Here is a 16,868-nt window from a genome sequence, read left to right on the forward strand (position 1 = left end):
CCACCGCCGCCACTTCCGCCGCCTCCACCGCCACCTCCACCTGCTCCACCGCCACCACCTCCTCCTCCGCCTCCTATCCCACCCCCCGAATCGCCAGAGTGGAGATGATTCCCGGGGTGGTGTTGATGATGATGATGATGCTGCTGAAGGTGATGGTGTGGACGCGACTCCGGATTTTGGCTCTGCTGCTGCTGATGTTGCTGCGGCGGCTGTTGATGCTGCTGCTGCTGTTGCGGCGGTTGTTGTTGCTGTTGTTGATGCTGTTGCTGTTGCGGCGGCGGCTGCTGCTGCTGTTGTTGTTGCGGCTGCTGTTGCTGCTGATGGTGATGCTGTTGCTGGTGGTGGTCCAAGCCAAAGTCGGGTTGGGCTTGCGTCTGGGCACGTAGGTCCAGGGCCGCCGTCGCGTCCGAAATTTTGAGGCCTTCGCGAGAAGCCCGGGCTACCCCCTTCCGGCGCAGCTTGCCCGCTTTTTCGCACCCCTTCCGGTAAGCAGCTCGACGGCCGGCACACTTCCGCGCTCGCCGCCGTTCCTTCCTATCTTCCTGACCGCTCTATCGCGCTTTCTTCGACACCGAGCCTCCTCCACCCGGGATCCTCGGATCGCCCCGATGGACGACAGCGATCCTCGCTCGACGTGGGCGGCGGGCAACGTCAGTTACTCGCCACCTGCTTCGACTTCCCGGGCCTGCTGCTGCTGCCTCCCGCTACCTGGCTCATGAAACTCTTTCCCTCGGTACACCGGCGGTCTTGTCCTCTGCCCTGCTCAGCCTGCTGCTCCGTTCGTTCCCTCTGCTTCTCTTGCTGCTTCTCTCTTCCCTTCTCTTTTCTCGTGGGGCCTCTCTCGGTTTCGTCTCTTCCGGTCCGGTCACTCTCTCTTTCTCTCTATTCTTCTACAACCTCTCCACAATCGTCAAATCCGTGTTCTCCCGTACACGATCACTTCGTTCAACACTCGTCGTTACGCGTGCGTCTACGCGGTTTCGATTGTATCGTCGAACTCGTCTTTATATTAGCTCCTCCTTCCTATGGTCTGCATTTGATGTAACCGATTTTGTTCGTGCGTGTGTGTGTGTGTGTGTGCGTGTATATGCTTGTGTGTGTATACGGTGTTCCGCGTGTATGGTTTTGCGAATCGATGCGCGCTCGAGCGGACGTTCTCCGGGCACTCTGTCGTCGCGGAGAACACCCTATTTTCTTTCGTCTATCTAACTTAAAGTCTATCGTACACTTAAGTTCAAGTTAAAATTCAGGATTGCCCAGCCCGGACGGTGTGAACGAGAAGGACAGTCCGTGCGGACGCGAAATCCTCTCTTTCTCTCTCTCTCTCTCTTGGTTGAACTTCTGCGGTTTTTGGTCGGTCGTTTCTTTTATTGTTATTTTTTCGGTGCGCTCTCGAATTCTGTCTCGATTCTCGATTACGTGGCCTCGACTGTGTCCACTTTGCGGGCCGTGATCAGCGAGAAGAATCTGTCGCACTCGCGGATAGACGGCTGCTCGTCCCGTTTTGCCCTGAGTAGTTCGTAGCCCCGTTGATGTCGATGTGCGTGTTGTATATGTGCGTGTGTGCTGGCGAACAGGCGAGCCCTTTTTTCACCCGTTCACCGTGTCGAATGCGTGGTGTGTATGATTTCTTTATAAACCGGGACGGCAGTACTGTCGGCCGCTTCGTCCGAACGATCCTTGCGTCTGTCACTCGGCGAATTTTTCCTCGTTTTTCCTTCTATCGCGCACAATTTTTCCGGCGCGTCGAACTCGTGGATTCGCTGCTCTCTCGCTCTCTTTACCAGCTCGATCGCGCGCGGCGAACTTCCGATCGTAACAGAAAAAAAACGCGCTCGGTTCTGACTCCCTTTGTTTGGAAAATCGCGTCCGGTCACGATGACTCCTCCTCGAAATGCGACTCTAGGGTATCTTTTAACTCTTTAAAAGGAATTCTATCTCGATTATCGTTTAACCGCTCGTCGTTAACGATATCGTCGATGGTAGTTGTGGTTGTTTCTTATTATCGTTTAGGTTTAATAATATTGCACTTAGGTACACTCGTTTTTTGAACACACTGAAATATATATGTATGCGGCGCGAGGTTCTCTCTTAGCGAGCTTCTTCTTATTCTTCTTCGTTCGACTCTTCTTCTCGTCTTCCTTTCGGCTTCTTCTCTTCCTTTCACTGTCCACTTTTCGCTTCTTCTTCTTCTTCTTCTTCTTCTTTAGCTTCTGCTTCTTTGCTACTCTCTTCTTTCACTCTGATCTTTCTTTCGCTTTTTCTCTCTAAAGCCTCTGGTTTCTTCACTCGGATCGATGATCACTCTCGCTAAACTTCCTCTATTCGCTACTCCGAATCACTCTCGTCGCAACCCCGCTTCTTCTCTACGCGTATTCTCGCTTTCGCTCTTCTTTTCCTCTTGTGTTCCTCCGCTTCTTCTGCTTTGCTCGTCTTATTCTGCTTCTTCCGCTTTGTCCAGTCTTCCTCTCCTGCGCGGGAATCTCTTGCTGCAATGCGTCTCCCGCTCGAAGCTGCAATTCAGAAAAGAAAAACAGACGCTAGATTGTTTGCTGATCGCTGCCCCGGTGCTCGCTCGAACGGAGATTCTCGGATTTCCACTAGGCGTTCGTTCGAACGGAATCATTGTTCCTCGCACTGTCACTCGGTACCCGGACCGGCCGACAAAAAATAGCATGCAACTAGGATATCATTCGCTCGCGGAAACCTCGCACTGAAACCAATTGTTACGCGGACTCGGGTCACCTTTTGCCACCTTTGTTCACTAAACTGGTCGTCTAACCGTCCCACCCCCCTTGTTGGCACAACCTGTCGCTCGCCGGATAAAAAAAGAACCCGATAAATCTAGAAACCGAGACGAACGGGTCCTGATCGACAAAGGGAGGGATCGAGGGATCGTATTATCTGAAATTCAACCGGAAAATTCACAGGTGTCCTCAACCCCTGACACGGGCTCCCGATTTCAGAACTGTCGAAGAACGACGATCTGAGAACTGGAAGAATTTTGGAGTCATTTCGCTGGAATTGTGCAATCTGAAATTGCAAACGGATATTGCAAAATTACGGGAATTGTTACGAGAAAAGGAACCACTGGAACATCGACTAGAACGCCGCGAAACTACTTTGCACTTGTTAATTAATCGTTTTATCGCGGTTTGGACGGGGTTAGTCCTGAAAGATTGTTGCTGGGAAGCACGTGAGTCGCGGAGCGTTTTGCCGTCGCGTCACACTCGGCCACCGAAACCTTCTCCAACGGAACTCGATTGCTCGTTGAACAAAAGGAACATCTAGAGGCACAATCCGATCGTACAACTCGGTGACGATCCTAGAAAATCGAGGAGACTGAAAAACGAATCCCGACGGTCCTCCGCGAAATTAGGGTGACGAAGATTTTCAACTCTCTCGAACATTTTCCACTTTCTCGAGCGAATCTATCCCACAGAAATTCCTGATCGATGCGATCCTAGCCAATTTCCTGGCGAAGCTACGAAGAACTTGTCCTCCGATTCGTCAACACGCCTGTCGGGTCACAGAATCGTCGTTTGGAAGAGGATGATCGCGCGACTGGGAAACACTCTAACGAAAGCACGTTTTTCCAAGGAACAGTTCGAAGCACGAGCGTTGCAACTTCCAAACAGCAAATTCGCGGGGATCGTCGATCGTAACTGGCGAGACGGTGGAAAAGGACTGGTCACCTTGCGACCGATCATCCCCATCGTTCGCGTCGTCAATGTCCCCGAGTATCCTGCTGGATCTCTAGCGATCCGGAAGGCTCTGCCAGTCTCAGCAGACACGGGGAGGATCTTGGAGCGCGGGATCGCGATTCCCCGTGTGATTCGCGCGTTTTTCCCGGTCTCGGTGCGAGCGACTCCATATCACCGGTGCTCGCCGGCCGGGATTAAGAAAGGCTCGATCCGTGGAGGATCGCGACGAAACACTGGAGACGACGATGACGTGTACCGGGCATGTCAGGGAGCTGGGATGGAGGGGGTGGATCGGCGTTGGTTGGCCGAAAGAGGGGAAAACTGACCAAAATCACGGATGAAAAAAGGCGAAAGGATTCGGGGACGTCGGTGTCCGGCGGTGTCGGTGTGTCACGTTGGGGGGTCCGCGCGCACACATCACCCGGCTCGAGAGAGACACACTTTTCTAAGTCCGGCACTGTCGTCGGGATCGTCGCGAAAATCCATGGTTTCCTCGTTAGGTTTCCGGAGCGGACAGAGTACCGGTGGACTCACACTGTCGGTCGGACGGATAGATAGAAAGATGAAAACGCACTTGATATCTGTGTGTGTGTGTGTGTCCGCTGCACGAAGCTGATCGGCGAAGACACGATGCGTCGTTGGAAGTAGCGTGTATCCGGTGGGCAGAGAGCGAGTCGCGAAGACGACGGAGTGTCACGGACAGAAAACGGGTAAACCGGGAAAACGTAAACGACGAAGACGACTACGACGACGACAAACGACGACGACGACGACGACGATAATGACGCGTGTTCACGATCGAGGAAAAAGCTCTTCTCCTCTTCCGCGTTCTCGAGTCCTTGACGGAGGAGGAACCGAAACTGACTCGGGTCTGCGGCTCGCGAGAAACGCTAAGTCCTTCTCCGTCGGCGGGGGCCGGTGGTGGCGCGCTTCTCAGACCGCGTGCGTCTGACTAAAAGCCACCCCCTCGTGCCTTAAAGAACGCGTGTTCGGGTAGGGGCGTTGTCTTAGGTGGTGCGCGGTCGCGAAATTTCTGGCTGCCTCCGACTCCGTTTCCCGGCACGGTCGCCCACGTAAGAGGCTCCGTCGGCCAGGGTCCGAAGGACCTGGGCCCCGGCCCAGGTCACCCTCGGCCGGCTTCCAACCCTTGACCGGTCCTCCCACGGCCAAAATCTACCTCCGAGAGGACGAAAAACTGAGCCTTCCGTAGGACAGCAGTTTTCAAGCCACCCCTCTTTTCCTTCGCCCCCACCAACGTCGGCCTCCCTTCGCCGAGGCGCGCGCTATGTCTCCCCCTTTTCCTCGACGGCGAGAGCCGCCCCTCTCGCCCCCGCGAACCCCTGCCGCTCCTACGGGCCACCAGGCGGCTTTCCCTCCTCCCGGTGGGTAGGGGTCTCTCGAACGCCTGTCGACGAACGCCGACGTCTCCGTCGGGGGTAGCCTCCGCCGCTGCTGCCCGAAGGGGTGAGAACGAGACCGAGATATACCCGCGGACCAACAGACTACCTATAGATCTTTCTCTCTTTCCCACCTTTCCCTCCTTTTTCTCCTTCTCCGCGTCGTCGTTCCCCGAGTGTTCTCCTTCTCTCTCCAATCCCGCGCGCGTCTCTACTCTACCTTCGACTACCCTCTCTAACCTCCCACTCGAGAAAATTCTCTCTCCCTACCGGCGGCGGCGGCGGTGGTGGCGGCGGCGGCTGTGATGCGATGCGAGCCGCTCCGCAAGAACCCTACCCTCTATCTCTCTCTCCCGTTCTCTTTCTCTCTCTCTACCTCGTCCTTGTGGCGCGCTCCGTTACCTGGATCACCGATCTGCCACCCTCTCGCGCGACCCGCTCGGACCCGCACGGGAACATAAACACGCGCTCCTCTCGCCAGCCGCCTTCACTTTTCGTCGACTTCGTTCTTACGCGATTGCCCTTGAAAATTTCGTCTCCCCCGACCCCACCCCCGGTCCCACCGGTTCTCGTCAACCACCCAGCCAACCCCCTGATGGAAGTAACCGAGCGAAGACGCAACCACCCCCGCCCTCCCACCCCGGCACGACAACCCCGTCACTCCGAAGTTTCGTTTCGAAGTTCCCGCGCACGTCTTTCTTTCTCTCTCTCTCTCTCTCTCTCGCGTGGCCGTCTCCGTGCGTTTGTTGTTGTTGCCGTTGTTTCTCGTTGTACAACCCGCGCACACCGTTTCTCGTACGTGCGAGCGTCACGAACCGACGAATTCGACTGACCGAAAAATTGCTGCCGGGGGATCCTGTAAGGGGGTGTACCGGCAGTCTGAGGTACGAATAAAAAGAAGGGGACCAAGCCGGGCGTCGTATAAAAATGGCCTCCTCCCTTGCGCTCCGTATGGCCGCACACGCGTGACTAACCGGCACGAGGGGGAGTGTGGGACGCGCTTTCTTTTTTAATCCCTTCCCACTCGATAGAGAGACCCTTCCTGCACTATTTTCATCCGCGCATTATCGGACCCATCGTTCACCGACTTGTCTCCGTTTTTTATTGTCCTTCGGACGTCGTCCGGCTGGCCCGAGACCGGAACTCTTTAATCGATCATCCCCCCCCCCCGAAATTTAGCGAATGGTGTCCGGCGAGTATGTTCTTTCAGATGTATTTTATCAGGCTGGTGTACGTATGTATTTTTGTTGGAATTCTTCGGGGCAAGTTCACCCTAGCAAAGTGTGTGTTTGTGTCGTCACTGAACGTCTATCGACGTGGGCGGTTCATTGGATTGCCTTCGAGTAACCCGTTTCATATAGGGAAGTCGTGGTCTTTGACAAACGTCGTGCACAAGTTGTCCTAATTCGGCTTACTATCGTCCTGTCTCTTCAAACGATTTTAATCAATTTTGTCTTTGAAACTCGAAATGTGTGTGTGGGCAGCAATTCACAATTTTGGACTGTCTCTAGGATCAGCAAATATTGTCCTCGTACCCTATAATCTGCTTCTTTCTAAATATCCCAAAAAGAAAGGGAAAATGTTCCCATGAAGTTACAACGAAAAACTATGGTAAAAGTGGAAATCCCTTTGTTCTAAAGTATGTATCACTCTAGCCTGTCCATAACAGATTCAAGCGAGACGTCTCAGCGTGGAAGTATAAAATTCCTGATTCTAAAAGGTCCTGCCTCAAACCCGCAATATTAGGAAACATTAATTTTCCGATAACCCTGAGTAAAAATACATTTGTTTCCGAGGAATGTCCCGAACGCAAGATGGATCGGCGACCCCGAAGAGGACGTCGACTTTCGTATCCGCTGCTCGTTTCGCAGCATCGGCTGGTCGATGGTCATCCTGCTCGTCTTACGCACCCTTCTCGTCAAACAGACGGCCCCTACCCTTCGCGCAACCCCCTCTCCAAGCAGGCCGTCTAACGTGCGCACCCCACCAGGCTCGCGCGAGAGCTTTCCACCCCTTCTTCGGCCAACGTCTTTCCCCTCCACCGGTTCTTCCTTCATCCCTCTCTTTCCCTTCGCAGCTGTCGCTTGCTGGCTCGTTGCGAGTCACCCTCCACCCCCTCAACCACCGGAGTCTGTCCTTCGCCGGGCTTTCCCTTCCTTCGTCCGTCCGTTTTCCATCCCCCACCATCGCGTCCCGAGCGCAACAACCCCCACGCGCCGCTTTTTTCCGCTGGCCTGCTCGTTTTTTCCACGTGTACGCCACGTGGAGGTGTGAGTCGAGGGCGGAGAACCGCGCCGCGTTTTTTTCTCGCTGCAACCCCCCACCACCGCGAAGAATCCACCCTCTGCAACTACCTGTGCCACGAAGCGCGCGCTGAAGGTGGACCGCGGACGCGAAACCACCCCCGAGGACACACGTGTACGACCCCATGGTCACCGGTCCTCCGTGAAAAGTGGTCGAATTTTTTCCATAAGAAATTGATCATCGATCTGAGCCAATTTCAGACTGTCGAACTTGACGAGAAGATTCGTGAAGACAGGGGGATCATCGCAGAAGCACACGTGCGCGACCCCGAAGACCGTCCGCCTGTGAAAAACCGCCCGGAAAGGGGATGCTTTCTGGACAAGGGACCGTTGGCCTCTCGCTAATGTTCGGAAATTCATGAGCTGCATCGGAAAGAAGTCGCGCACACCGGCGAGATCGAGCCGGCTCGATAGATCGAGGCCCGATATCTACCGGCGAATCTGACAGATGTCCGTAAACGTGCGAGCATTTTTCGGCCACGCATCTGCATAAACACGCGAAACGAGCGCGCCGGGGTGTGGGCGGAAAGAACGGCCTGTACCACGATCACGATCGAACTTCCGGCCGCGACAGGCTGCTACCGAGGTGCCGGTTTCGCCGAGGAGAAAGTACTTCCTTCCTATTTACCCCTGGCAATGCGATCCGATGAGTCGAATTGCCGATCTTCGACGCTCTGTCCTCATGACGCGGCGAATCAACCTTTCCTTTGTCGTTCGGAACAGTCGCGAGATCTGCGAGATCCGAATTGGCAAAAATGGCAAGTGTTTTCGGTCATTTTCCTTTTTGGAAACGATGAGGAAAGTTAGCTTTGCAAGATGAGAAGAACTAGTTTTAAATTGAATCTGTAGAATAAATAGTCAGAGAAGCTACGTTTCGATTCTAACGAGAGTGCTCTCCAATTTTTAAAATGTTCCAGATAAATTTCGAGATGAATTTCTTAGTATAAAGACCAGTGAAATAGTTATAAATCCAGTGACAATAATCTTTTGTGGGGACATTTCTCGAGATAAGAATCTCCCAGTCACCTAAAAGGAAGTCCAAAACTCGAAAAATCACAGGAAGAAAACTAGAAACAGCACTAGAATCTTCAGAAATGGTCAAGCTTCGAATGAAAAAGCTGCCAACTTAAAGTCTCGATGAGAAATGATCAACTCGCTCATTAAAACACTGCCATTGACACATTGACTGCCATACGTGGGTGACGGGATCATTTGTCCAGGTTTTAAAACGAATTTCAACGTTACTATATTCACTGTACCAAATTCTATTAGGGTCTGTAAAATGCAAGGCAGTTGGAGGACTACTCAATTTCAATTTCATCAAATAACTTTGATTTTACAGAATTCTTGAGGTTTCTAGTTTGGCCGTCAAAGTGTTCGAAAGCTGAGAAATCAGAATCCCATCGATCACCGGGGACGGTCTGATCGCTGAAGATCCCGAACCTACCCGTAGCGAAGTATTAAAACGGTGACGAGACGTTAGAAAGGTGAGAAACAGAGAATTCCATGGTACAGTTAGCGGGAAGCATGTCGGAGACCGAGGAGAACGAAGTCCAAGTAAAAAATTGCACGCAGATCTCCATCTTGGTAGAATCAAAGCCAGCGAGCAGTCTCGGTTAACAAAGCATCAGTAATCTTGATAGGGATCAACTACGCGGAAAGTCGTGGCGATCGAGGAAGGTCGCAGGTCGTCGGAGGATGTTGATCGTGCAACACGGTGATCGGGTAATCTGCGATCGAGCGGCCGGTTGCGCACCGAGTTACCCGAGGTTATTTTTCAAGTAGCCGTGGCTACTTGCACAAATGTGGGGACGGGGGGGGGGGGGGATACGCACGAATTTATGGACTGGGGCGATAAGTGCGCCCGGGATGTGTACAAAACCGGAGGAGTAGGCGGAGGAGGTCGAAGAGGAGGTGAAGGCGGAGGGACGCATTGGGCAATCGAGGCTCGTTTTAAATTACAAATGAGTAGCGGCAGGGTGAAAACAGGTGAGAGTCGGGGCCTCGTTCACGAAGGGTGGGTGGGATCGCGAGCCTGCATGCGCACATATGCACCGGCCACCGAGCGACCGGCCAATTGCACCTACTTGTACGTGCACACGTTCATGTAGCATTTTAGATCCCAATCCCGATCCCGATTCCCCCGATCCCGATCGGCAGCTGGAACCAACCGACACAGAAGAAGGATGTGCGCCGGTACAATATCCACGCACGTGTATGTGTGTGCGTGTGTCTGTACAGTATACATACTCGGCTCGGAACCGCGTCGAATCGAGTCGAGCCGAGCCCGAAGTCGGTGCATACGACGTGCACGTGCACTTGCATCTTGGCCGGGCTGCGCCGGTTGTGTGTCGGCGCGCGATGCGAGTCTCTTCCCGTCTTTGAATTCTCTCTCGCTCTTTCGCTCGGTGAATCGACTCGATCGACTCCCCTGATAGAGAACGCACCGCTCCGCGTAGGAAGACATTTGTCTTCCGACCCTGATCTTGCCTTCTTTCTTTCGATTGTCCGCCTCCTCGCCCGAAACCAGACCCTCCTCGCTCTTTTCCCTCGACCGGTTCGAACCGTTTCCTCGATACTCTTTGAACGGTGCGCACCGTATGCAGGCCGAGACCCGCTACAAACGATTTTACACAGCGATTTTACGTAGCGATTTTATTTCTCGCGATTCTTCCGGAGACAGTCTTTGTTGCTAGCCTCTTTCGAGGATGCTCTTTGTTGAACAGAGCGTCTTCGCGGTTGGATTGCTCGGGGAAGACGGTTTGAAAGAGGAGGAGAATTTTCGGGACGCTGATCGTGTGAAGCCACCTCGCAGCTTCATCCCCGAGAAAACCACCCCGTGGCGAGGTGACGCCTGGTGGCGAGTTGGAGAACGAGGGGCGAACGAGTGCAGAAAAGGGTGACTCGTTCCTTAGGTTTCTGTCCCGGCTAAACTTCGGGATATCGATCGCGAGGCACGATGTGCGATCCTATTCGATGAGGGAATGCTTGTGGGACTTTGTCTTTTTGATTCGCTGTTGTTGGAACAAAGGGAGGTGGAAGAACTTGAGCCGGAAATGATGGAAAAATAGAGAGAGAGAGGGGACTCTAGGAGCTGACGATAAGTTGAACGAAGCGGATTTATAGCGAAGGCGATAGAAAAGTAACTAATTAAGGGGATTAGTGTGGGCGATTGAAGTGTTAGCGCGATTACTGTATTTCTCATACACGTGGCGAATTCTTATCCTCGGACGACCCGCGGCGTTTCGAATATTCGCGATTCACAACCACCGATAATCCACGAAAGAGTGAGAAAAATTCTGTTCAGTAAGATTTTCATTCAACAATATACTGGTTTAATGTGAAACTGCTGCTCTAGCTATTTGCTGGTTGTAGCTTTAACAATTTGATCACTCACTGTGGTTTAGAAGATCTGGTAATGGGAAGGCTTTTTGGAGAATGGGAAAATGCATAATAAGAAATCAGAGTAACAAGGTAACAATCGAGTAACAATCGACTTTTTTCGCAAATAGCTCTAACACTTTGATCACCGACTGAAATCTGAAGAAGGTTTCTTAGAGAACAGGAAAAATTAATATTGACACTAAATGTACCAAGCACAACACATATAAAAGTGAAACGTCTTATAGAAGGGAGAAGATTAAATTTACTTGAACTTTGTACGATTTTAATTGAAATATGTGCTTAAATAAAGAAGACAATTCAGTCATTTCCTGTGAAAACGTTTTTATAATTTCAATAATTGTGAAATAGAAAACAGGTCATTTTGACCGTGGTAGGTCTAGTGTTAAGAATTTAGTATAGGAAAGTTTTCAGTCAAGAATCGACTGTTTCACTGTAGAATGATTGATCCATGTAACTAGCTGTGTCAATTTAATCACCCATTGCAATTTGAAAGGTCTGGGAGCAGGTTTGTTGGAGAATGGGAAAAATGCACAAGAAAAATAAATACTAAAAACTGTAGGAAAGTTTTCATTCAAGAATCGACTATTTCACTGTAGAATGATTAATCCATGTAACTAACTGTGTCAATTTAATCACCCAATGCAATTTGAAAGGACTGAGAAAAGACTTTTTGGAGAATGGGAAAAATGCACAAGAAAAATAAACTCTAAAAACCATAGGAAAGTTTTCATTCAAGAATCGACGGTTTCACTGTAAAATAATTAATCTATGTAACTAGCTCTACCAATTTAATCACTCATTGCAATTGAGAAAGTTTGATCAGTAGTCGAAAGCTTAAATGCAACTATTGTCACGTTTTGCAAGAAAAGAGCGTCAGAAATCCGAGGGAATCGGTTTCCGGAACGGTGTTGTTTAGTCACACTTCTCGGGTTTTCGATTTTGTAGAATCGTGATTGCCGAAGAGTTAGGCTTCCCGTTGAGCCGAGTATGCTTGCATTCAGAGCGTCACACGAACCATCGAAACTGCAATCCGGATTAAGAATTCTAACGGTAGGAGTGCTCGGCAGTAGGATGAAATGAGCGACGCGTCCGGCGCATTACGCAATGAAAGAAACAAATGAAGCTTAATAGAAAAACTGCCCGCGCTAGAAAAACCATTCCATCGTGTGCGCTTAGTACAGCTGCAGCAGAAAGTGCACGAGACGCGCTACCCTTCGGAACGCAAAACGCTCTCTCGGAGCTGGGAACGAAAATTTCGAGACGCCATCTTCTCCACCCGAAGCATCTTTCACTTCCCCAAACGACCTAATCAATACGTAAATAGAAATCGATAGAAAATTCGATGCTAGAAAAACGGGGAATGGAAAAGTTCACAGTCAAATAGAAATCTCGATGCCGAAGTGGAACAAACAAATTTTTCAGTCGCTGTTTGCTCAAGATAAGAGTCATATTTTCTTTTCGTCAGAGGTTTTTCAAAGATTATTTCCGACAGATCTTCGCAGATTTGACGAGAGAAAAACAATTAAACGGGATAAGGTTCGTCGAGCGGATAGAAAAATGTTGTAAAACTGAAACAGCACGAAGCGACATGTTTCAGTCACTCTTTGCTCGAGATAAGGAACGCCTAAGCTCGTTCCACTTGTCACACTCATTCCCAACGTCATTCTTAGAAGATTTCTTCCGTTCGTACATTTCGGAAATTGTGTAAAAAGAACCTTGGAACAAAAACAAAACTTGAACAGGTTTGCTCCATCTTTATGAACACAGTACAGAAATGTCAATTAGCATGATGCAACGCGAAACAAATACTTTCAGAATCACTGTTTAGTCAAGATAAGAATTTCGCAATCCCCTGTTCTTTTTACGCAATATTTCAATTCTATTCCCTATCTGCGACACATGTTCAACAATCGCAACGAAATACGTCCTAACTGTACAACTATCCTCAACAATTCTCAACAGGATACCATAGAAGAATTATCACGGATTCCCTGAGAACCATAATCCTCCTCCGAACACGAACAATGTTGGTGAAAAAGTGAGGCGCCACTAAGAATTGCTGTATCATTATTCAAAATACTTTTTACATTATTAAATTTGTACCGTGTTGTACGAGTAAATTGCACCATTTTGCGCATGTATAACAAGAAAAAGAAATATTTTGAAGGGAAATATTCTAGAAAGGAAGAAATATTCGGAAGAAATGTTTCGTTTCGGAAACGGCTTCGAGTGCGAAGGGTTAACTACAGCACGCTGATCGCCCATTGGAATTCTGAAAAGTGGATTGAGACCATTCGGATTGAAACAGACAGGTACATTTTATTTTCCCCGCGGCTCATTACGACCCGTGTTTACAGAAGCAGATTCGATCGCGCCGGAGCCAAACGAGCCCGGGTTCGGCACCAGTGGAAGAAGCGAATCAGCGGTGGATAAATGATTCAAGAAAACGTCGGATCCCGATAAAACAGTGGCGCGCTTCGGCAAAATCCCCCTCCACCCTGGGGGGAGCTCATGAATTTGTCAATGCTGTGTACGCGGGGGTGTCGGCGGGGGGCCAGTCAGTGTTGACCACGATCAACAAAATCCGCGCGATGTCCACCGTCGAGCGTCCATTCGGCAAACATCGTTTCGTCCACAAACTCCGGTCACAGGGATTCGAATTTAATCGAAAATTTCAACAATCCGACGGCCAGCTTCTCTCTCTCTCTGCTATATGTATATATATATGTATATATGTATCTATATGTATATACATGAATATCGGGATGCGACTCGAATCGGAAGAATCTCGCGGGGGATCGATTTCCTGATGGTGGTCCGGGAAAAGGAGGACGGTTTTACCCGGTTCGTCCGATTTCCTATTAATTCATTCTGTCGGAAAATGCGTTCGGCTCGCGTGCACGGTTGCTCGCTCGCGTACGCTCGCGGGCTGCCGCTCTGTTTGCACTTCTGTGTCCCCTTCGGTGTGGGAGATCAAAGTGTCGGACGAGGCCGAGGAACGCGCGTCGCTCGCATTTTTCCCGACTGTACTCTCCACCGGCGTCGTTGTCTCTGTGGCTATGTCAATAGGAGCCAATCTAAGTACATATGCACACACAAGAGTAGATGTAATGCGGCGCGCGGTGCACGCTGCTGTGCCGCCGCCACGCTGCAGGCCGTGATGCAATCGTGCCTCGTGCCTCTCGCACAGTTTCGACATTCTCTTTGCCCCGCGCACAAAGTGCTCGAACGAGTGCCCCGGCAGAAAATTGATGCGCTTCGATTCAGACACCACCTCGCGCCTGTCCGTCCGTCCGTCTATCCGTCTAACCGTCCGTCTGTTCGTCTTCGCGGTTGATCCACCGATCGGCACCGGAGATCCAGCTGACAGGGGAACAGACGGAGGAACTGTACACGACGATCCGGATTTTTTGCCGACTGAGGAACGGCTCGATAAGATAACGGCCACGTAGCCAGGATCAAGGTGACGCCGATAGCCGACCACAGAGTCGCATCGAACCGGGTCGCGAAATCGGCCGACTCGTCACGTGGAATTTATGATGATCCGTGCAATTTTTCTCGATCCGATCAGCCCGTTAACAATGAACCCACCACCGTCGGTCATTTTCAACGATTACAGATATCTTGTTTCACAATTACAAAGTTCGGTCATTTTGGCCGATTTTTTATTCCACAATTGCTGAAACTATAACGATGCTTTCGGGGGGAAATGATTGAATACATATATTTAGTAGAGCTTGAATTGTAACACGAACCGCACAAAATACAAATAAATTCGATCTCGACGTTTTTATAAGACCACGTGTAGTTACTTTTGAGGCTCGGTGGGTTCAGTGTTAAAATCTCTGCTGATCTCTATCACTTTGACCGTGATCCTGTCATTTTGAAGGGAGACGCCGTGGTAAAGCGGAATCTGTGCAGTCGGTTGCGATTTTTGGCGATCCAATTAGCTTCGATGGTCTTCGAGCCCACATAGAATTTCGAGTCTAGCTTTGAGTCCTGCTTTGAGTGTAGTAGTAGCTCAAGCACGAGCAATCGTTTACGGTCTTGATCGATGATACCGTCTATCACTCCGGCGATCGAAAAGCACGGAAAGACAGGCTCGATTAGGTGAAACGGTTGTTGATTGTCGCTAATGTCGAAGATTGATTTCGGATAAAGCTTCAGATTGAAAGTAGGAAGAAGTCTTCCGATGATCAACGATCCTATCAATCATTCCAGCGGTTAAAGAATGTGGGAAGACTGTTTGATTAGGTGCAAATGGCTGTTGCCGGTGTCAAAGATTTAATAGTCGTAGGAAGCCTCCTAGCACGATGATTAACAATTCTGTCTCTAGCATTTAGAAAGGGAAGACAGGTTGGATAAACAGTGATTGTTAGTTTTCTGCTTTGAAGTTCAGTTTTGGATGTTCTCTATGACGATATGTTTTCTGGGATTCGGCAGTTGGGGTCTTGCGATGCCTCGTTTGATGATTTCACTGATCATTGTAGTACTCAGAAGACGTGGAAAGACAGTTTGAATAGAGGAGGGTGTCTATTCACTGTCGCTGATGTCAGGATTCAATTTTGACGTTCTCTATCAAAATCTGAGAGTTTAGCAAGACATCTTTCGACGATCCTGCTGATTATGGTAGTAAGCAGGAAGACACTTTGACAAACGACGGTGTCCGCTGTCAAAGACCAACTTTAAGTGAGATTTTAGTTAATGACCCTCTAGCATTTATTTCAATATTCCCGTAGCATGGAGTACTGAAAATTTTCGAGAAACGAATATGGCTTTTAGCTGTCCAATACCAAGGTTCAATTTTAAAAAATTTAGAACTAGAACCCTTTCCTAGCCGCCACCAATGATCTCCACGATCAGTTCAGTGTCCAGAAAGTACAAAATTGTTTAATGGCCCAATCAGACGATGAAAAAAGGCGAAGACTCGTTAGAGAGACGCTTCCCTGTCCCGTACACGGTTGCTAAACAGTTCAAAGAGAACAAGTGCCCGGTTCTTTAATATCCGTGTCCAATTCTGCTGACTTAGGAGTCACAATCAACGACACAGTAATATCTATGTCACCGGGAACCCAAGAAGTGTCTGGAGCTGATTGTGTCTCCTAGATTGCTGTAACAAGATACTCTACAAGTTTCAGCGACCATTGACTATCAAGTATTCTATAAACATTCCCAACGTAGAAAGTAACTATCCCCTTTCCGGAATTCATAGGCGACTACGAAAAATGTCGAGCTTCATAAGTCCGCGAGGACTCTCCGCGGGAACCCTGACCACGGATACCGTCCTATCTCAACAGGCGGGAAGCGTGGAGGCCTAACTTCGAGGATCCAAAGTGCGGACGATTACGAAAACTGTTAAGCTTCGTAACATCACGAAGACTCCGCGGGAACCCTGACCACGGGCAACGTCCTATCCGAACGGGCAAGAAGCACGGAGGCCTGGCGTGGAGCGTTAAAATCCCGGGGAAACGAAAAGCCGAAGAGCGCGTCGGTGCGAGGAAAGGTTCAGCTTCGTGCAGCATCGGGTTTCGTTTAAAATCCTGGTGTGCAGTCGTCATCGAGCGACGGTCAACGACCCCCGCGATGATTCGAGCGCGCTCGCACATAGGGGGGCGAACAACGATGCGATTCTTCGATCGTGGCCGCGAGTCCAGGTTCCGATTCCCGTTATTTCGCGAGGGTGGAATAAAAGAGGGTGGAGAGAGAGAGAGAGAGAGAGAGAGTGGATTCGGAGGGGAGGTCGAGGCGTGGGCGGCAGAACAGGGTGGGCCGTTAATCGCGGCAAATGCGAACGGTCTGGATGGAAATAGCCGGTCGGTCGACTCGGGAAACGATCGAGTCGAAAGTTCGGCGATTTTTTCGAACCCCCCGTCGAAACGACAGGGGGTGGGGGGGGAGGGGCGCCGATGGTGGAGCGCAGAGAGTATGCGAAGCGAAAACGCAGCTCCCGTTGGCCCCCGGTGATGGGTGGGGGACGAATTTTCCGTGGAAATCATCGACGTGTCCCGGGTCATCGACGAGCTCGAACCCGGAACAGGGAACAGACACGCGTGCGAACG

The 16,868-nt window shown here is 50.3% G+C and overlaps 1 protein-coding gene across 1 annotated transcript in view; it reads right to left on the reverse strand.

Annotated features, from left to right (window-relative positions):
• Positions 1 to 1,113: 1,113 nt before the first annotated feature.
• The window catches only part of LOC143359040 (uncharacterized), a 53,871-nt gene continuing 38,116 nt past the window's right edge, over positions 1,114 to 16,868 (reverse strand). The window contains exon 2 of the mRNA XM_076796684.1: positions 1,114 to 2,513. Within this exon, the coding sequence (XP_076652799.1) occupies positions 2,329 to 2,513 (185 nt within the window). The 3' untranslated portion in view covers positions 1,114 to 2,328. The remainder of the gene's footprint in view (positions 2,514 to 16,868) is intronic.

Source organism: Halictus rubicundus, chromosome 1 (assembly GCF_050948215.1).
Source record: "Halictus rubicundus isolate RS-2024b chromosome 1, iyHalRubi1_principal, whole genome shotgun sequence".
NCBI lineage: Eukaryota > Metazoa > Arthropoda > Insecta > Hymenoptera > Halictidae > Halictus > Halictus rubicundus.